General features: G+C 53.0%; 8 protein-coding genes across 8 annotated transcripts; 6 read left to right on the top strand and 2 right to left on the bottom strand.

The window, feature by feature from the left end:
• Window positions 1-243: 243 nt before the first annotated feature.
• On the top strand, window positions 244-2,139 carry J4E84_004493 (uncharacterized protein; the record flags this gene model as incomplete). The annotated part of the gene is made up of 4 exons (XM_049387096.1): window positions 244-306; window positions 364-1,405; window positions 1,452-1,830; window positions 1,881-2,139. 4 exons carry the CDS (start codon window positions 244-246, stop codon window positions 2,137-2,139), a joined length of 1,743 nt encoding a protein of 580 aa, XP_049244869.1.
• Window positions 2,140-2,909: 770 nt separating this feature from the next.
• J4E84_004494 (uncharacterized protein) lies at window positions 2,910-3,806 on the top strand (the record flags this gene model as incomplete). The annotated part of the gene is made up of 2 exons (XM_049387097.1): window positions 2,910-3,564; window positions 3,640-3,806. 2 exons carry the CDS (start codon window positions 2,910-2,912, stop codon window positions 3,804-3,806), a joined length of 822 nt encoding a protein of 273 aa, XP_049244870.1.
• Window positions 3,807-4,105: 299 nt separating this feature from the next.
• MIC10 (Mitochondrial inner membrane organizing system component) lies at window positions 4,106-4,659 on the bottom strand (the record flags this gene model as incomplete). Its single annotated transcript, XM_049387098.1, has 3 exons — window positions 4,106-4,162; window positions 4,221-4,373; window positions 4,579-4,659. The coding sequence occupies 3 exons, from the start codon at window positions 4,657-4,659 to the stop codon at window positions 4,106-4,108; spliced, it is 291 nt and encodes a 96-aa protein (XP_049244871.1).
• Window positions 4,660-4,902: 243 nt separating this feature from the next.
• Window positions 4,903-9,470, top strand: J4E84_004496 (uncharacterized protein; the record flags this gene model as incomplete). Its single annotated transcript, XM_049387099.1, has 2 exons — window positions 4,903-4,920; window positions 4,971-9,470. 2 exons carry the CDS (start codon window positions 4,903-4,905, stop codon window positions 9,468-9,470), a joined length of 4,518 nt encoding a protein of 1,505 aa, XP_049244872.1.
• Window positions 9,471-9,821: 351 nt separating this feature from the next.
• On the top strand, window positions 9,822-10,511 carry J4E84_004497 (uncharacterized protein; the record flags this gene model as incomplete). Its single annotated transcript, XM_049387100.1, has 1 exon — window positions 9,822-10,511. The coding sequence occupies one exon, from the start codon at window positions 9,822-9,824 to the stop codon at window positions 10,509-10,511; it is 690 nt and encodes a 229-aa protein (XP_049244873.1).
• Window positions 10,512-10,715: 204 nt separating this feature from the next.
• J4E84_004498 (uncharacterized protein) lies at window positions 10,716-12,112 on the bottom strand (the record flags this gene model as incomplete). The annotated part of the gene is made up of 3 exons (XM_049387101.1): window positions 10,716-11,455; window positions 11,503-11,697; window positions 11,761-12,112. The coding sequence occupies 3 exons, from the start codon at window positions 12,110-12,112 to the stop codon at window positions 10,716-10,718; spliced, it is 1,287 nt and encodes a 428-aa protein (XP_049244874.1).
• Window positions 12,113-13,138: 1,026 nt separating this feature from the next.
• J4E84_004499 (uncharacterized protein) lies at window positions 13,139-13,855 on the top strand (the record flags this gene model as incomplete). The annotated part of the gene is made up of 1 exon (XM_049387102.1): window positions 13,139-13,855. The coding sequence occupies one exon, from the start codon at window positions 13,139-13,141 to the stop codon at window positions 13,853-13,855; it is 717 nt and encodes a 238-aa protein (XP_049244875.1).
• A 3,736-nt stretch (window positions 13,856-17,591) lies between these two features.
• J4E84_004500 (uncharacterized protein) lies at window positions 17,592-18,461 on the top strand (the record flags this gene model as incomplete). Its single annotated transcript, XM_049387103.1, has 1 exon — window positions 17,592-18,461. One exon carries the CDS (start codon window positions 17,592-17,594, stop codon window positions 18,459-18,461), a length of 870 nt encoding a protein of 289 aa, XP_049244876.1.
• Window positions 18,462-20,423: the final 1,962 nt, after the last annotated feature.

Genomic DNA, 20,423 nt, shown 5'->3' on the forward strand with positions numbered 1-20,423 from the left:
CGGGTATTGGCGCTAGTAGCTTGGCTCGAGCGCTCTACCCAAGCAACCACCACGACGCGTCGCGACTGTCGCAGTGATATGCCCCCGCCACCCTGCAGCTGTTTGTCACACCTGCACGCCCGTATTGCGAGACCACTACGACAGACAAAGGCCTAGTCTCAGCCACTTCGCCTCTCCTGCAATTGCTTCTCCTTTGACGGCCTTGCAGTCCACGCTAACCGCTTTCGGCCATCTCCAGCTGCAATGCCGCTGCAGCTGCCCAACGGCTTCACGGCTATCAAAGATGCCACCGAGGCGAAGTCCACGGTCAGTCTAATCGGCGTGCTGGTCAGTCTTGATCTTCCCAAAACAACGCGAAGACAGGACATGGCCCTAAACTTCACTATTCAAGATGACTTCACGTCTGGTGAGGTTGGAGGTGAATCAAGCATCACCTGCCGATTGTTCAGACCAACCGAAGACAAGTTTCCCAAGACCGTTGGCGATGTCGTCATACTCCGAAGGTGGCAGCTGCAAGAGTACCAGTTTCGCATGGACGCCATTGGTTCTAGGACCTGCCACATCGTCGTCTTCCCAAGCCACAGGATTCCCGTTCCGGGGCTGAGCGAGGCGTTTCAGGCCGGCAGTCAAAAGCTGCCTCACGAAAGGACTGGGGGCCCTCCCCCGACGATTTCAGAGCAGATGGCTGTCATACACCTAAAGCATGCATCCAAGGGCGCAGCACCACAAGTGAAGCAGCATGCGGCCATTAGTGCTTCCAAAGCCAAGACAGCAAGGAAGAAGTCTTTAATCAAGGATCTGCAACTTGATACCTTCTACGATGTTTGTGCACAGGTTGTCGACTTCTACTATACTCAGTTAGGTGACCGAGTCGACTTGAAAGTGACCGACTATACTCCGAATGAACAAATGCTCTACTACCCAGATCCAGACTCGGAAAAAGATTTCCCGGTCAGAGAAAGGCGCTGGAGTAGTCCATTTGGTCACATGGTCCTCAACATCACCGTGTATGGAGCAAATGCGGCTTGGATACAGGAAAACCTTGGCCAGGGTGACTTCGTCTTTGTAAGAAACATGCGAGCCAAGCTGGCTACCAATGGCAAGTTGGAGGGTGCTCTACATGAGGACAAAATGAACGATTCAAAGGTCGACATTATGCTCCTGAAGAGCGAGGGCGAGATCGAAGCAATTAACAAACGGCGAGAAGAGTACGAAAAGGAACGCGAGACCAAAACAGCTTTTCAGGCGTTGCAGAATGAACCGAAGCAGCCTTCTGCCAAATCTGCAAAAGAGAAAAGAGAGGCCAAGAAACTGAAGGCGCGAGCAGACAAGGAGGCCGAACTGGAAGAGCTCAAGCGAGCCGAACGAGAATGGGAAAAAGGTCGTGGTGGTATCAACACAAACGGTAAGACCGCCCGGCCTCTTTCTTCTTCCACACTGACTCTCCTCAGTCACCGCCGCTTTCCCCCACATGAAACTATCCACAATTTCCGAAATCATACACAACCCTCACCGGACGGTGACGACAACAGAAAAGTACACCACATTTGAACTTCCATTCATCAACTGCAGACATCGATCTCGCGTGCGCATAGTCGATGTTTATCCTCCTGAAATCAAGCTCTTCGCGCATAGTACAAGAGACAGGAAGTGGAACAAGCATCCCAAGCGCCAGAGCTCGAATGGTGCCCATGCAAACGAGAAGTGGGAATGGGGATTCGTTCTCCTACTCGAAGATGCCAACGTCCCTCGCGATACAGTGGCCGAGAAACTGCGCGTGGTCGTCAACAATGAAGCTGCGCAGTTTCTGCTAAAGATGAACGCTGTTGAGTGAGCAAGCCTGTTCCCTCACGATTACTACCTTACTAATACTTTCGCAGTCTCACGAATCAGCCTAAGGTTCTCAAGAAACTCGAGGAGAAGCTCTTCATCTTGTGGGGTAACCTGATGGAGCTCAAGACCGAGCTGCGAGATCGAGGAAACGATCTGCCGCTACCGCCGGGAGACAACCGCCTACAGAACAAGCCCTTTGATGCTTGCATTGAAGAGTATGGCTGCGAGGTACCCCCGACAAAAGACCAGCATCAATTTGGGTATCAACGCATGCATAGGCTCGCGCAGACGGCGATTGTGGAATAAGCCCTTTCTTTACGACAATTCGGTTGACCTGCATACCTCGTATGCCTCTCATTTTATTTGATACCCTCTGTGTAATTGTACTCGGTCTCTCTTTTGGCAAGGCGTAAGGGATGCGCAAGGGCTGGATATCCACGTGGCGATCACAAAGAATGACCGAGACGGGAAACCTGGCAGGCGAGACACGTCCACTTTCCTCGGTCTTCCGCAACGTGCGATAACCGATATGGAAAGAGGGAAAGCTTGACTTTCAAAATTTGGACCTGGCCTTCATCTGCGCTCTTTTCCGAATGTCGCTAGGATCATGGCTCACTGCAGATGCAGCCAGGGTATACATGGAATTGTACGTAACCGGCCAACGAACCAATCAGCCCCATCTTTCTCCACGTGTTAGAGCGTACAGTCGCTCCTACCCTTCGACAGACCGACCTTGTTGCGTGTGCTGATCTTGGAGGGCCTAGTATCGTATTCGTCAGATTGCGTGATCAAACGTGCTTGTAGCGAAAGGTCACCCATCAGTCACCGCGCCTTCATAGAGTTGAGCTCGGCCTCCTACTACTGCCTATTCGAATCCGCGACACAACTACATCCGTCTTGTATTCCACCAATTAATGTCAAATTGTACGCTGTCATCGCTACAGTACTCACCAAGACCGATGCTGTGTAAGAGCCAGGAGTAGTACGCAGTGGAAGATACTTCGTGCAACATCTCGGTACCGGACATCTACATACAACAGATCCCCCAAATAGTGCCCACAAGTGCAATTTACATTATGGCTCTGGAGGTCACTTCGATGATGATACAGACTCCTGGCGCCAACATCGCTGTCACAACTCCCTTGTCACCACACGAGGTTTCCATGGAGCTACCAGCGATACCGCCCATGCTGGACGCCACGCAAATCCATGGCCTCCTCGACCCAAGATTTATATCCACCGACTTCGATAAAATTCGTTTCGAGGCCGCGGCACATGAGCAACTCACACTTCGCGACGAGCAGTCCAACAAGACCGCCTTACGAGCTGAACAGCCATCCTCCACTCTCCTGATCTCCTCCCCATACAACACCCCAGGCCATTACCTCGATCTTTCCTCTCCGCACCTGACCACCTCTTCCAGGCTGCTCGCACTAGCTTTTACAGTCCTGAAACCAGCAACACCCACATACGCAACCGCGTCCTACACCCAGGCCCTGAACTTCGACTCTGTCCTGACCGCTCTGCGCGATCTGATCGCAAGAGAAAACTTTACCTGGAGAGAAACCAGTTTCTACGTTGTGGTCTTCCGCTCGCAGCTCAAGGAAGGAATCGACGAGGAGTATCTGTATCGACTCGACGAAGAATCTCATCGAGAGGCGTGTGAGAGTGGGGGGCTGTTGAAGTATTGGTTCGGCAAGGCAGATGGGGAGAGGAGAAATCTTGCTACTTGTATGTTGTTGTTTCCTTCCTTCCAATACCTAAAGTGAAGTGGTTTAGGACGGGCTCCGCTGACAATGGTGGTAGGCTTCTGGCACAGCAGGGAAGATGCGTACAAAGGAGGACTGGGACCGTGGCATAGAAAGGCGAGGGCTGCTGGACGCGAGCTGTATGAGAGCATTGTGTTTAGTACGTACAGGTTCACAGTGGCAGATGGAGCAGAGGAGTATAAGTTTGAGGAGTGGGTCAAGTGAGGTGGGGGTGGATATAGGCAAGATTTGTCGAATCGTTAAAATATGCCAGAAGGAGAAGAAATGGTAGGACCTGAGAAGATGACGAAGGCAGTATCAATAGCAGGGAGGGAGTATATGATAGAGAAAGTGTAGGTGGGTGTAGCTGGAAGAAATCGTGCGGCGGTCGTGGAAAAGTACAGCATTCAATTGCCCAAAATGATCTATACCATGCCCTACTGTACAGCGCATCTTCCGCATGCAAAGTTCGAATTACATAGAATAGTTCCGATCCATCTAGTCGTTCGTGGAGGATAGTTGGCTTATGGTCGGATAATGCGGAGGCCGTCTTTCGGGGGTGATGCTGCGCGCTTGAAGGACTGTTCCTCTGTCAGTATTCGGTCTCTTATGCCAATTCCAGGACCAGTTGTATCTTACGTTGTCGCACTCTTCCCAGGCCCTTCCGGCACCGAAACCGAGACCGGTAAATGCGGGCCATGCGCGGCGCTTGAAGAGAAGTACGGAGAAGACGACGCCGAATGACAGGCCGAGGCCGGAGCGGATGAGCATCGAAGAGAGGCAGCGGTCCCACTGGGATTATATTAGCATGACTGTCCGATAGCGTTCCAACATTCTTGTCTCGGCGTATGATTGAACGGAGGTGGGCAGTAGTCGCGTGAGGCGGGCCAATACTGCCATTATTCGACTACCCCGCTTCTGCCACATTTTGATGCCTCTTTCAAGATGTGCAGATGTTTTTGCCATGCCTCAGAGGCCTCTTTCCCGGGGATTGTACCTTTTCGTTGAGGAGAGCTTCGCTCATGGGACGTGTGGTGCGCGAGATGGGAGCGACGGGCTGGGGGGTGTTGTCGGCCATGGCGGGAGTGTTTTCGAGTGCAATTGGGGGGTTCAAGGGCGCACTCGGTGTGCTGGGGGTGATGGACAGCGGTTCGACGTGGTGTTGATGGGCGCTGGGCGGAGCTCCAAGCGGAACTTTGACGTCGCCGGCACTTGGCAGGCACGAATAGGATGGCTGGTCCGTGCCCAAACTTTTTCCGCATACCAGGCCTTTGCGATCTGCTCCAGTTCTTGCATTCACAACGGGGAACGAGGTGACAAGATGGCGCCGATTAAGCCAGTAGGATTTCTTCATGCTCACGGGTATATACATAGCTGACAACACAACAGGCCTCCAAGAACGACCCTGCGTCGACCCGGCCGCGGCTGCAAGCCATCAACCAAGACTTCTCCGACCTCGACGAACAGATCCGCCAAGCTGCGCATATTATAGGCCTCCCCGAAGACTGGAGTACCATACAGGATCACGACACAAGGTCAGAAATCATACGACGACTCGTGCGCGCAAGAGCGGAATGGGTTCTGCGCTGGATCCTCGACAAGTTGAAAGATGAGACGGACACCGGGCGGACAGCGCGAACAAATGCCAGCGCCTGGCAGCTTCTCGACTGGATGATACATGTCTTGCCCGTCGCAAGGAGCGCACCGCATCTACGCGATGCCGCCTTCCCCAGTATCTTAGAGAGAACGCTCGTTGAGAACTACAACACCGACACAGTCCTACAGTCGACGGCCACTTCAGAAGACGTTCACATGAAAGATGACTCCGAGTCGAGCGCGACCGTCCGCGAAGGAACCAAACCATCCAAGAAGCGCAAACGAGGAACAGCGGAAGCATCATCGGCAGCATCGACAGCAGCCGGCCCTGTAAACCTAGACCGTCTTTTTGGCGTGGTCAGGACTGTAGTAAACTCCATCGCTCACTTAGCCGGAAGCGACCAAAGCGACGACACTACCCAGGCTGAGCTGATGAAGATGGTTCTGAGGACGGACAGCGCGGAAGCCTCGCGCATCCTAAGGTTCTGGCTTACTGCTGTCCGGATATTGTGCGCGACTCCTTCTTCCACTTCCGAGGATACTACTTTGGACGAATACCTGAACCTGTCGCTTGCGCTTGAGATGTGGGACCTGCGAGCCGCTGAGGTCAAAGACGAGACTGGGGCGTCCGCTGAGGAGTTCAACACCGAGTGCCTTGTGCCTATCTTGACATTGCTGGAACTTCTCAAAAAGACGCGTAGCGATGGTACAACAAGATGCTCTCAGAGAACCCTTGATCGCGCAATCGCAGCGCTCGACAAGCTTTTGGCGAGACATTTGCTCGCACCATCAAGAGCAGCATTCTTTGCAGATGTCAGTATGGCTACAGGCTCTAACGATGTTGGTCCGAACGCCCGAGATACCACAGTCCTTGCAAGTAACCTGGAACCGCTCCGTGCAAAGCTCCTCCAGGCTGCGCAGATCGAAGATGGTGGCGACGCGCTACCTACAGAGCTCGCATCTCTTTTCAACACAGTCCCTCATGTGCTCGATCTAGCAATTCGCGCCTCTCCATCACGAACGCCCAGGAGTAGGGCCATGGAGAAGCCTTGGATACAGGCTGTCTTTTCAGCGCTTGCTGAGAGTGCTGGGTGCTCGCTAACCACACCTCCGAAGTTCATCACACGGCCGACGGCCGTTACTGCGCTTAGTGGTGCTATTCACGTTCTGCAAGCGCATGAAGTAAGCCTTTCTGCAGACCTTGTCAAAAGGATCTTCTGGTATCACTGCGGTGTAAAGTACCCCGAACGTCAGGAGAAGCAGGTGCATTGGTCCCTCATCGCATCTCTCATTCAGCTCGACTCATCAGTCTTTGTGGAGTCGAAGTTAGGAGCCAAAGTCACGCAAGAGCGTCAGACTGACCTCACTGAGTTCTTGTTCGAGAAGATAACGGCTTCAGAGCTGGAGGGTACAGGCTTCATCCACAAGCAGACAGCCATTGGCTCTAAAGAACAGCGACATTCTGCGTCCAATAACGAGGCTGGTGCTCCCTTGGGACGCGCTGAAATTCTGGAGAGGATCATCAAGCCACTGATGCTGGCGTTTGTGCGCCACAGGAATCTACTTGGCTTTATCCGGAGGTGGGATGAGCAGTTGGTCAAGAGCTACAGGCACGGCAAGCGCAATTCTCTCAAGGACGGACAGGAAATCATTTGGGAAGATCGCGCCCTGCACAATGCTCTAGCGGAGTCTCTCGAACCATCCTTGACCCAGAACCAGATAACAACACTGATCCAGGAGCATGCGGAGCGCCTGGCGCAGCTTGCTGTGGCAATCGAGACCTCCGCCGAAGAGAACGTCAAGGTTAGGAAACTCGCCGCTTACAAGAATGCAGCAAGCAGTGCTGTCCTGCTGCCGGCTCTTCTCCAATCAATCCAGTCCGAGAACACGATCGAAGCACTTAAATCTGAGCTTCATGCTTTGTTCCTCACATACAAGACATGGGTTCAGGAACTCAATTACAGCCGTTACACCAAGGCCCACCTCTCCTGGTTCACACTGTGCCAGCTACTAGAGAAGTTGTGGCCCATCGAGCTTCACGCATCATCCCCGCTGCAACATGAGCTACTCTACCCGCTGCTCGAACAAGCTCTGAAAGTCAAGTCAGCAGGGCGCCGAGACGCCGGCGAAGGCGCAGATGCATCTGCAAGAGCTGCTGCAACATTATTCTGGCTTAACACTTGTGATCGTCTTCAGACCCTGTCCGGTTCGGAGGAGATTATTCGCAGTGGTTTAGGCAAGGCGATCAGCTCACTGACTTCCGACCAGCTAGAACCCGACGCACAGCAGAAGATGATCCAGGTTTTCTGCGCATACTCTATCAGTCTCCTCGAGCACGCAGATAAGGATACATGCCGCCAATCTTTGCATGCCTTACTATCGAAGCTACCTCAATTCGATGGCGTTACCAGGGATCTCATCTGTCAATTACTTTCTCAGTCCATCCTCGAGCATGGAAACTCCGTCATACAAGACGCATACTGTGCAGCTCTTGTGGAGGCTCTCGGTCAGGGAGCCGGAAACAAGATGCCTGCTGTGGTCGGCGAAGCAATACTTCATATTCAACCTTCGGCTTTGTCCCGCGAGCAAAGACAAGCCATACTGGACCGCACGACCGAGCTCCTCGACCTCGGACAGAGCGACACAGTAGTACCCTTAAGCGTCATGGCACATCTCCAATATGTTCCAAATGCAAAAGCCAAAGTTTCTACCGACGCAGACGTCATATTCGACATCGCGGAACAGCTGCATCGCCAAAATCTCGAAACAGATGCAGCATTGCAGCTACTGCGAGAGCTCGTCCAAAGAACCCTTGGCCATATCATCCCGAACCAGGCTCAAGCCCAAAACAAAGAGTTCTTCATCGCCTATGCAGGACGGCTGCTATCCATTGCAAAAGCCACTAGCAAGTGCACGCTAGCAAGGCTCTCGATCTTGCGAGCGACGTCGGTTTCGCAGAAGCAAAACTCATTGCTTCACATCGAGCGCTATGTCGACCTGCTCAAGCAATGTCTTGGTAGTGAGGATATTGCACTGCTTCAAGGGTCGTTGGACGCTTTCAACGAGCTGTCTATAGACGCCTTGAAAGAAGTGAAACAGCTTGACCGCGTACAGGCATGGCTCCGCACATGGCTCAAAGACGCCATTGACCTTGAGCAATATATTGATTCATCAGTCCTCATCCCGAGCGAAGTTGTAGACTACTTCGCACGAGTCTACACATTGATCGCCAAATATGAGCTCTACCCAGACGTCAAGTGGCTGATCAGTCTGGCGCTTACCGTCCTCAGAAGTAGCCCAGTTCGCATACAGGATAACGTGTATACAACACTGCGCAACACGCTCGGCCCGCTTGCCTTCCACGAGAAGCTGGACTTGGTCACAACACTGACCGTTGATCAAAAGCAGCCAAACCTTGCCGCGTCCTACCGCATCCTCGACGACCTTATCAAGACCATGGATGATCAGCTGGAATCCAACGCCGAGCTCAAGCAGAGGCAGCTTGCACTGCTACCAAGGATCTGCGTTCTGCTTGCCGAGAGCCCCGATTATGATTCTTTCAACGCTCTGCTGGGCTGCATTGACACAATTCTGAACGATAAACCCTCGCTTGCTTCACAACACAGTATTGAATGCGTATTCAGCGTACTCGTAAAGTTCACATCCCGAAGCAGCCCCGTACTGTCATCTCAGTATGCTCCCGAGATCTTCTCGAGGCTCTGCCATACGAGTCGCCTCGCCCTACTCGTACACCGTGGCCGCCTAGGCGGACGCTTCCACCTCCTCTTACCACTTCTGCAAGGCCTGTTGTTCTGCCTGTTCATTCCGAATGCTAGTCGCAGTGGCGCTCTGCCTTCGTGGCTACGTGCCGTCACAGCTACAGAGCCAGTGCGTCTCACACCCGCAAATGCAGCGCAATTCACGCGTCTTCTCTCGACTCTGTGCAATCCACCCCAATCTTCTATCACAAAGGCACACCAGCATCATCAGTCACGTAGCTCCAAAGACCTCAATGATCCCATCAAGGCAGCCCGCGATAAGGCTAGCAAATTCCTGTACCCTCTCCTCGCATCGTTCTGCCGCTACCAGCTCAACGGACGATTAGATCAGGAGGTGAGGGAGAAGTTGATGCCAGGCATCTGGGAAGTTATCGGCACGGCGAGCTTGCACAGGGATGGACTAGACGCTATGTTCGCCGGTCTAGGCAGGAGTGAAAGAGACATTTGGAAGGGGCTTTGGGAGCAGTGGGAGGGTGTACATGGGAGGAGGCAGATCGTTGGTCACGGAGAGTAAGGTAATATGTATTGTGAGAGGGCAGCAAGGATTGTTTGTGACTATTGCAAACGCTCCGCCTATTGTTCGTTACATCTAGTTCGCGATTTCGTCTCTCACATCCGTGCCAAGAAATCCACCTTCACCTCGCTCTCACTGCCGTGCTATTGTCGTCGCAGTATTCTGATCTCGCCATTGTTATCACAAATACAATAGACCAGCATTGCAGTACGGCCCTGGGCCTCCTTATATCAAGCAGTTCTGGCCTTTCCTACTTTCTACCAGCAACCTCTACTCCCATCTCCTCTTACCAGTACCAATTCCAAGCCACTTCTTCATACAATCTTCAAATCTCTCCTCACAACAGCCATCATGACTTCCACCATCACCGAGCAAGCCATTCTGGGAAGCGCTGGCGCTTCTCCTCCAATTCCCGGCATCTGCACCTGCAACACCCCAAACACCTACCAAACACCCATAATCGGGTGCGTCAACCGCCGGTGCCGCCCCCGGTACTACCATCTCAGCTGTGTAGGGCTGAAAGATCGCCCTGTGCATTGGTCTTGTCCGTCCTGCGCGCCTCCCTCCAACAAGCGCAAGTCAGATGACTCTGACGACGACATGCCGCGCAAGAGGCGCAAGATGGCTGAGCTCGTAGCCTTTGCCGCCGACGTCCCCCTTGCTGTCGTCGAGCAGCTGCTCGCTGAGGGGCCTGGCGCCGACAATGACGCAGAGAGTGAGGAGATTGAGGAGGCTGAGGGCGATGTAGTCGCCGGGCTTCCTGCTGTTGGTGCCGGTGGTGACACACCAATCCTGGTTGCCGACGACGACGAGGGTTCCGCGTCTGCTTCTGAGGAGGGTTTCGAGGATGGCGGCGACAATGAGCCGGAGTCGGAGTCAAGCCACTACTGCATCCGAGGATGTCGGCGCGAGACTGGTCGGATGGTGGCGTGTGATGGGAAGGATTGCGCGGGCGAATGGTTCCACTTTGACTGCATTGGGATGACGTCGAAGACAGTTCCGGAGGGAGAGTGGTTTTGCGATGATTGTGCTGGGGAGTGAGAAGGGATGTTATCTTGCATCACTGGAAAGTCACAAGTTGTTTTACGGGTTATTATCATTAGCTAGTTATGTCTACAGCGCAAGCAGTCAAGACACCATCAGCCCGCACAGTCAAATCCAATTCTCTTGTTAACGCCAGACTCCGCGCTAAGTCCAGCGAATTTCCAGAGCACAAGAATGTCAGACGTACCCCTACTACTCACTCTAGTGGTCTGGGTAGATAGTATAGGTCTTCATAGGCACATCCGTAGGACCGGTGTACACGTAGTTCTCGTCAATCGTGATAGTGAGCATTGGCTCAGCCGCGACAGCAGGGCCCAGGGGGCGCTTGCCAGCGTAGGTAGGTGTCTCAGCGTCATCAACGGTGATGGTGGTGGTCTCTGCGGGTAGGGTGTTGGGGACAGTGGTAGTCACGGTCACTACGCCAGAGGTGTTAAAGACGGTTGTGGTCGTAGTGTCAACGTATGTAGGTTCTCCTTCCTCAGTGACGGTGACGTACTCAGCAGGCGCAGTATACGGCTCGGCGCGCTTGTCGTAGTAGGATGTGACGGTTGTGTAGATGACAGACTGGAACTGGGAGGGCGTTGCGCCTGCGCCCTGCGACCTGGTCCGAGTAACGGTTGTAGTGCCAGCATGTGCAGTCGGGTTTGCCGAACGGGTAACAGTGACCGTACCAACGTAAGACGCAGGATTTGCCGACCGAGTGACAGTGACAACACCAGCCGGGGTTTCAACAGCCACAGACTTGGACTTTGCAGAACGAGTGTGTGTGACGGTAGTAGTCATGTTGATTGTTCGATCACCATTGTCAATAGTAGTGGCGATGTCTCTCCGTGAAATATCACTTCTTGAGACAAGCCTGGTGAAGGTCGTGTGCATGTGGTGGGTAGTGGTGACAGTCACGGTGACTTCCTTGACAGCGATCTTGTTGTATGCTGCGTACACTGATTAGTTTTGAGCTGGTACGTAGATGTATAGGCGAAGAACGTACCGTTGGAGCTGCGCATAGCAGTTTTGAAGGCCTCACCGTTGGCATCGACGGGGCCAATGTGCTGACCGAAGTTTGTGCAAGAAGATGCCTCCTCCGGCAGGGAGTAGAGGGCACATTGGGCGACGGCAATGGGAGCCGGATTGGGGCAGGCTGGCCCAGGAATCTGAGACGGGCTACGCTGGATGTAGATGTTGACTATACGAAAGGAGACGATTAGCTTTGCCGTAGCGAACTGTGATGCCGAAAGGTATAACTTACAGGAGTCGCAGCCTTCATGGTTGTTGCAGAGTTCGGCGCAAGCCTCCGGGTCGTATGAGTCCAGTTGAACGTACAGCATGTACCTGTTGGACGAGAAGGCACAGTTTGCGTTTTTCATGGTGGCAGTGTAGCCGGCAGGGATCGGGGCCGTCAAGGCCAACTCGTCGTACTTCTCGTCATCTGTGAAAGCTGAGAGAGCGTTGGAGGATGGCTCCGGGGCAGTGCTGTCACCGAGAGGCGCACAGAGAGGTTCGGAACGGGGGCCAGGTGTGGCAAAGATTTCGGATGCGGCAGAGGTGACGAAAGGGGGGACGACAGCGGCGAAGACCGCACCGAAGGAGAAGAAGAACATGGTGATGATGGAAGAGGACTTCATCATCTTGTATGTTGCTTGACCCTTAGGTCAGAATGAAGGATGAGAAAAAGATGTTAGAGAAGAAACTCTGAATCTTGAGGATGTAAAGATGTTGGTTGCTGCTATGTTAGAATGGGGAAGTCACCTTCTTATACTGACGGATGAGCTCTCACATCAAGCAGGAAGCATTGATGATATCGCATGAAGGGAACATAGTGCCACAGACTACGTCTTGATCATGATGAGATATATTCGATGTATTGAGCCCAGAATGAGGGTTTGCATTACATGGTGATACTTTACCCGCTCGATACATCCACTAAGCTGCTTTGAAGCTCTGTTGTCGACCGCATTCTTCTCTCGACATGCGGAACTGGTGGTTCGTATGGTTTACCATTGTCATCGCGGGCGATGATCGACGCCCATAACGGGCTAGACCGGAGCATATGACATGGGTATACGGGCAAGAATGCGCAATTGAACCCTTTGACTCTGTTGAGAAGGGCCTCGCGAACTTATGAATGGCGCGGATGGTCGAATAACACACGATTATCGAAGGGCTGTTTGAAGAAGGGTCGATGTGTGTTGAGGCGTACGCGTCCAGAGCCGCCGGCTGTCCGGCGTCGGAGAGCGCTAGCGTGCCGAATGGGCAGGAGCCGCCCTTCCACGTGAGGGACCCTTTCACACTCAGGCACGCTTTCTGAATCGTTATCCCATAGGTTTCCTTCCACTCCCTTAGCTCAAAGGGGCTGTGTACCCCGCTTCTCAACGAAACAACCTCAGCTCAGCTCGGCTCAGCTCACTTGGTGTAAGGCCGCGACCAACAGCATCCACAATCATCGCTCCTACATCACTCTGGCCTGCCTTGTAGCTGTGATGGTCACCATGATGCCTGCGCTAAATCTACCTCCCGAATCCAAGGTTCCGCCACGTCTAGGCTCTGATCCCTTGCCGCAAGATGGACAATTCCGCGTCCCTACTTTGCGACCATGGGACCGCGGGTCTCACCACCCCACCTACACCATGGACCTTGCCATCCGATCCATGAACATCACTACCCTAGCCGATCTTCATGGTCTGACTGTCATCCCGCAAATATACCAAATGCTCTTCTATCGTACTCGCGAATTTGCCGCGACCGTGCACAAGCTGGTGGACGTCGCGCCAGCATCGTGGGCAGAGGCGGCATGTTTACTGGTGGATTGGGGTGTTAATGTTCTGCGACACAACGACGTTGGACTGGAGCGGTTCCTACACAGTCAACGCGAGAGTCTGTATTGGATTCTGGATGATGCGCTGTTGACGATTTGTGTGGATCAGTGGGATCCACCATCCTCGCATTCTACCCAACCGCGCACATCTTCATCATCAACCCCCAAACTCATTGCTTGGGACAAAGCTACGGCACCGGTAACGCTAGCGTTGTCAAGGGCCAGTGATCTACTCCCCATATGGGCCGTGCAAGATCTGCAAGATTGGGAGAGGTGGGGATTTGCCCGCTCGTACACTGTGGCTCAGCACATGACCGCTGGCTGGTTCCGTCGATCCACAAAGTTCCTGCACGAAAGCAGCAGGATATACGAGATTTGGAGGACTATGAGGCGATGGGGCGTTGGCCAGCTTCCTACTGAGCTGGCGACTGTCATTATGGAAGATGTAGCAAAGTCTGAGAAGCTTCCGATGGGTGACTTGCGGTTGCATTATTTCCCCAAGGGCAAGTCGAGAGCGCAGCTGGTATAAGCGAGTATTACGATTGTTCTACTTAGATCGTGTTCTACATCGGTGCGCCTCCTTCCAGCCCTCCATCCTCGGTGCCTTGGGCTTTTGCTGAAGCCAAGATAGCCAGCACATCCTCCTTCCCGCCGATACCTTCCATCGCTCCGAACACGTCAGTCATGGTGCGCTCCGCTACTTTCTCAATGTCCTCTTGCTCCGTAACACCCACTTCATTCAGCGTACTCGGCAAGACGTGACGCCGTGCACAACGTCGCATACGCTTCCCAGCTGATGTCCAATGGCGTGCGAAAGTCCCATCGGAATGCTCCACAGGATGAGACCCATCATCGCGTTCCTGGACCCTATCTGACAATTTCCGATTCCATCGAGCAGCTCGGATCGGATGCTGTCACTTTCGCCGGTTTTGTAGTTTCTCAGCCCTTTCAGTAGGACTGCAAGCGCATCTTCCATATAGTGGAAAACTTCTCTGGTGCACTCATCCCATCCCATCCCATGGTACCGCGATGACCCATCAACGACGAGCCACTCACGACTCCCGCAACACACACGAGATACACGATGACTGAATCCGCCCATTAAATATGGAAGGGATGAGAAAGAGGTCTCTGGTGCACTCATCGTTGAGCATCTGTTGATGACACAGTGTCAATACAGTCTCTACCTTGCGAAACTCCGAGGGCAGTACATACCGTTTCGACGCAATGATCTACCGCGCGCATTCCGCTCGACAACCACAACTTCCGAGGCGATGTGGACGCTACTTCAGGATCCAGGAGGATGAGGTCCGGCGCCGCATACTCACTTGCGAAATGCTGCTTCTTTTTTGTTTGAGGGTTCGTTGCAGATGAGTTGTTGTTCCACTCGCTTGCGGATAGACTCGTCGGTACGAGGATAAGTCTTGTCGTTGGGTCCTTCAGATCAACTGCACTTCCCTTCTCTTGGTCTACCAAGGATTCCATGGCCTCTACCGTGAGGTTATCTGGAGCGAGATTTGCGTGCATCAAGCGAGCGATCTTGCTTGCATCCGAGTAGCTGCTACTTCCTATACTGATCAGACAATCCGCGTTCTTTTCGTGAAATAGTCTGGCGATCTCCAGTACGTCTTCGTATGGAGAGTGAGCGCCGACCCCCAATTTTGTCCCTACAACAAACTAGCCCAGTTTTTCTTTCAGCTTCTCGACAATATCCGTGTTCTCATGAAGCGCCTTCGAGTGCACTATGAGAATGCGCTGGCAGCTCCAAGTACCAATCGCGTCAACGATATCGTCTAGGTAGTTGGAGTTGAGTATGGCATTGTGACCCTTCCGAGCGGGGACTGGGAGTTGTTGAATCGTTCGCCTTTTGCAACAATAATCGCTGTAGTCAGACATGTTGTCAAAGATGATATAAACGCCGTTTCTTCTGTTGTATCAAGCAGTCCAAGCAGTGAATAGGTGTTATTCGAGCTGAAAGCCTTTGAGGCGTTGCATGTTGTTCCCTGACGAGCGTCTTACCTCATACCTGCTCAACCCCGCCGTCATAATGTGCAACCCCACTTGTTACGACGATGCTCACGAAGCATGTATACTGCATTGGATGCAAATTGCGTGCTTTGATGCCTTCTACCTCTCTGGATTGGTCTGTGGCCTTCAATCGAGATCCATTGCTTGCTGGGCCTGCGGCGTATTGCTCCGCCAATGGTACCCAGGTGGTCTGATCTTCCGGTATGGAGAGACTCGTTCTCAGGAATGCTTGGCAGAGCAAATGAGATACACCTTTAAGCTGTGTACGGAGCGCAACAGCGAATGCTCATGATACTTGGGGTTGCTCGTACTCGCAGGACCCCGTTGGGGTGGTCATAGCTCCGCCCGGCGATGAAGGCTCGCGACAGGGGGCAGTGCCGCTGTCGAGATCGTAAATCCTCCTGTGTAGGAGCGCATCGAATCGCATCGTATCTTCGAGACCAAGAAAGTTGCGAGCGGCATAATTTTGATATATGCTCTGACAGAGCTCATCACAGAGCGTTGGTGATAATGTCCTGGGGGACCAGAGGTGTCGAGGAGGGAAGCCGCGACCACGACACGCTAGGACGCGGTGGGTTTTACGCGCATTGGCTGCAACGCCGCGTCGGTCTTGACAATGAACATGAACAGTCTTTATATCTTTCTTCCAATGATCCTCGAATCTTGCATCATCAGCGCGAGATGTACATGTCGAACCGGGCTCCGCGGATCGGGCTTGTACAGCTCGCGCGATATTGAAATCCCTCCAGCCGTCGCAAGTCGCGAGTCGGAAACAACATTACGCTCTGCTTTTCTAGTCTCACCAACCTCTTATTGACCTACAGCATTGGGTGTCGAGTCATATTTGAGTAGCACAAATCTAGCATCACATGTTTGTCGCTGCTGTAAGTCCTCTAGAAGGCACTAATGAGGCGAAGAGTCCTTTTGAGCAGGTTATGATGTACACACATCTGTACTACGACTATAAGATGTTTCTGGCCCCTCGCGTCGCCAAACAGGCAGCCTAGAACACAAAGCTCATCAAGCCCGGCTCACGAGTTCTGGAGTATTTGTGCGTCTGAGATAGTTGCTCATTGCCGCTGACAATCGTGCTCCAAGAGGGCCGCATTCCCAACGAACCCCACGATCATTTCTATTCGTCACCAACCTTCATAACCAGTTTCGAATTGCTTGCAGTATACTTCGTCTGAAGTATTGCTCCATTCTGCTCCCAGAATGATGAGGTAGCAGGTTATCGTTAATGAATCTCCAGGAAGGCGCGATCGTGTTATCCCAGAAGTGTCGTGCCCAATCAGCCGGATATCATCGAACAAGCCACCGACAGCTTGCATTTCTCCTCAAATACACGGTATACACTCGAAGTAAGGTACCCGTCGCGCCGCTTCTCCATGCTAAGTCGCAGGCCGCACGCCCTGACATGCCGCTGCGACACGACCAACAAACCAAGGAAGCAGGCACACCTCATTTCGCCAAAACGTCTAATTGCCCTTTCTTCTACATCTACGCGTCACCTCAATTCTAGCCACCGCGGAGCAACAGTATTGACTCCTAGCGCGCGGCGTTGTCATACTTCGCTTAGCACCCCGCATCCATCGAGTCTTGACATCACGCTCGACGACCCGCCATCTCGGACCAAGACGACCATCTCTGCCAGCCTCTCCACATGCTGATGTCAGGCACGGTCCTGCAATGCACCCCAGACAGCGCTAATGCGGACCGGGCGAATATCCGAACGTTTGCTGGCCTGTAAAAGGCTTGTTTGCAAGGTTTCGCTGCAGACTCCGCTGCATTTCAAGCTTTCGCCAATCTCATGACCGGCAATAGCTGCGTATTGCCGCGAGGCAAGCGACGAGCAGCTAACGGCACGATTTATCCGTTGGCACAGCACAGATGGGGCTTGTTGAATGCATCGAGGCGGCTGGAATGCGCACGCGAGGGCATGCTGGCTCTGTTGTTGCGGCGGAGGAATGAGCCGTATTAGCTCGGCTGGAGGCGTCCATGAGATGGGTGTTGTTGGTGGAGGAAGCGAAGGATATGACAGTTACTGATGTCACCTTGGTGACAAGCTCAGGGGCGTCTATTGGGAGGAGGGCTAATGTATTGTTTGCATGCCTGACGAGGCGTGTGTTGATCATTGAATTGGTATAAGAGACGAAAGGGTAGTCTCTGTCACCTGCAGTCAAGCACCTGCATCTTCAACACCTTCGCTCCTCAGACACCAATCGCCAAACTACAAGATGCTGTCCAAGTCTTTCTCCCTTCTCGCCTTTGGCGCTCTGGCATACGCCCAGGAGCAGGTCCAAGAGGGTGCTCCTGCGCCTGTCGTCCTCGCGACCGCAAAGTCTGGTGTCATTCCCGCCACTCCAACCGCCACTCCATTCACTGGCGTCGACACAATCCAGGGAGCCATCGTCTCTCCCCTCCCGCCTGCGCCTGGCTACCTCCCAGGTGAGACCGGTGGTCTCGAGGGCACTGCAACCGCGTCTTCCAACCAGCCCTCAGCCACCTACCGCGCCACCATGCCAGAGGTGCAATACAACCCCTTCGTGGGCAGTACCATCTCCGGTTCCATCCAAGCTGTGGGTGGTGCAGGTGGTGTCAACTTCACCGTCGACCTGACCAACCTGCCCGACCAAGCGCAATTCGGCCCATTCGCATGGCACATCCACGCCATGCCCGTCCCCTCCAATGGGAACTGCACAGCAACTATGGGCCACTTGGACCCCACGAACCGCGGTGAGCTTGTCATGTGCGACTCTGCGCAGCCTGAGACCTGCCAGGTTGGTGACTTGGCTGGCAAGCACGGCGGCAAGATCATGACGGAAGGAAGCTTCTCGACTAGCTTTGTCGACCCGTACCTCAGTGTTGAGGAGGGCAGTGCTGGGTTCTTCGGTGGATTGGCATTTGTCTTGCACACTGGCAACACCACGAGGATTACTTGCGCGAACTTTGAGATGGTTGGTGGCAACGGTACTTCTCCCAATGGCACCATGGGCATGCCCAGCCCCACTAGCAGCGACCCAGCTGAGTACACTGGTGCTGCTACCAAGCTTGGTGGAGGTGCTGCTGCTCTTGCAGCCGGTGTCTTTGCCGCGATGATGCTGTAGATAGTGGTACTATTTGATTGTCCAGTCATAGAACTATACCAATAATGTAATACATGTCCCACACAAATGAATGCCTAGTATTGTGACATGTATCCTGTTTTGAACGAGGTTAGAGAGCATTGCGCCATGTTGTACAAGGACTTCGACAGATAATTGACGGAAGTATATAGTGATGCATAACCGTAGGTATATCCATTAGGCAATGGCCTCTCCAGTAACGCCGGCATCTGTCTTGCTGCCCCATGCTGGGTGAATAGTACTTTTGCACTCTTTGCCGCAATTGTAGTGCTTACATACCCAGTATCTGGGACCACTCCCCAGGCTTCTACCACATCCCAAGACTGCGCACGTTTTCCACCTTCCTCCATCGCTTTTCAATCCCTTCTTCAGCAACCTCATCGCGCTTTCTGCCTTGCGCACGGCGAGCTCTGTACTGTCCAACTGACTGCAAATACGACAGAGTCGCGTAGTAGTCTGAGATAGACTCATCTCCGTGTAGTACGCGTGTCTGTTGAAAACTCTCCAAAACGCTCTTGGTTGTCGAATAGAAAGGCGCTTTACACAGTCGCAGGTCGGGTTTCCCTTCGCTCGACTTCTACGAATGCGAGAATTGCGAACGATGTGTGTATGGTAGCACGATGCGCAGTATGGTACGCAATCCTCGAGATGATGAAGTGCAGGCGCATGTGGCATATAAGCAAACTCTTCACACCCTTCACATATCTGATTCGTGCAGCCCCAGCAGGTGTTCTTCTCGCCAGGGCCGCACGTGTAGCGCCTGAAGATACCAAGTCGGCTTGAGACATCGTTCGAAGGTAGGACTGATTCGCGGACTGATTTTGAGACGGATGATAGGCTGGCGATATCGGTGTAGTGCAGATCTTTGGCGACCATGATCAACATGTCGTAGACAGCCAGAAATCGTGAAAGCTCGTTTTGAGTACCACCGCTACCTTGACATGGTAGAACAGTATCACCGCTGTTACTCGCGTGCTTTGTGCGCTCCGTCAACATCATTTCGATCTTTTGCTCCGCCCCCATCGTAGCCTTCGCGACGTACCGACGGGCTGATCGTACCGGGGCTTTGAAGTCCATCGGTAGGTAACGGAAGAACAAGATCGGGGTGTAGACCAGAACGCCATACACCAAGAGCGCTGGCCACTTGAACATGCAAGCGAAGCAACCCCTGTGCATTTTAAGGATTTCTTTGACCATGTCGAGAATGGAGTCGTCGTTCTTTCTAATCTCTAAAATAGCACCGGGGAACGCAAGGATTCCGATGAACGAAATGAGGGCGTAAAAAAAGCTGTAGTAGTCAGCAAGACCCATCTATCCACGAGTATACGGCTTACGTTAGCGCAACACCATATTGTGCCTCTTTCACAAATTCCAAGCACATGGCAGTCGAAGTCGCCGTTGTCTCGTTGAGTCTTCCGGCAGCAGCAAAAAAGCTCTCATTCGTGCCAGCGGGTCGCTGCAATTCGAGGCCCGCTTTGTCATGACAAGCTTTCAGATTAAGAGGTATATATCCAACCTGGTAGTTTGTAGCCATCGCCAGAAAGACGGTGATCGTAGTGTCGACAATCGTGAAAGGTAGATTCAGTGGAGGGAAGCATACCAGCGCAGGCCACCAACAGGCCACGTTCCAGATCCATAAGATTAGGCCCCATTTGTCCCCAAGCCTTTCGCCAGCTAGTATGGACGTGCCGTAGATACCGTCGTGAAGTTCGGGATTGATCCTGATGAACTCGTGGTGGTCTGCCGCGGCGACCCAGTAAATTATCGCGGGTGAGAACAGGGCAAAACGAATAACGGCAATGAACACGTTCGCGTTCCAAAAGTAAGAGTTCACTGCCATAATGAGAAAACGAAAAGTTGATGTTGAGGGTGGCTTCGTGGGTGTAGTTGCGAATCCGTAGCCGGAAGTTCACCACAATTCAATCATTGGAGCCATCGCGAGTT

The sequence above is a fragment of the Alternaria hordeiaustralica genome, assembly GCF_023758085.1.
Source record: "Alternaria hordeiaustralica strain BMP 2776 chromosome Unknown scaffold_7, whole genome shotgun sequence".
NCBI classification, from domain to species: Eukaryota; Fungi; Ascomycota; class Dothideomycetes; order Pleosporales; family Pleosporaceae; genus Alternaria; species Alternaria hordeiaustralica.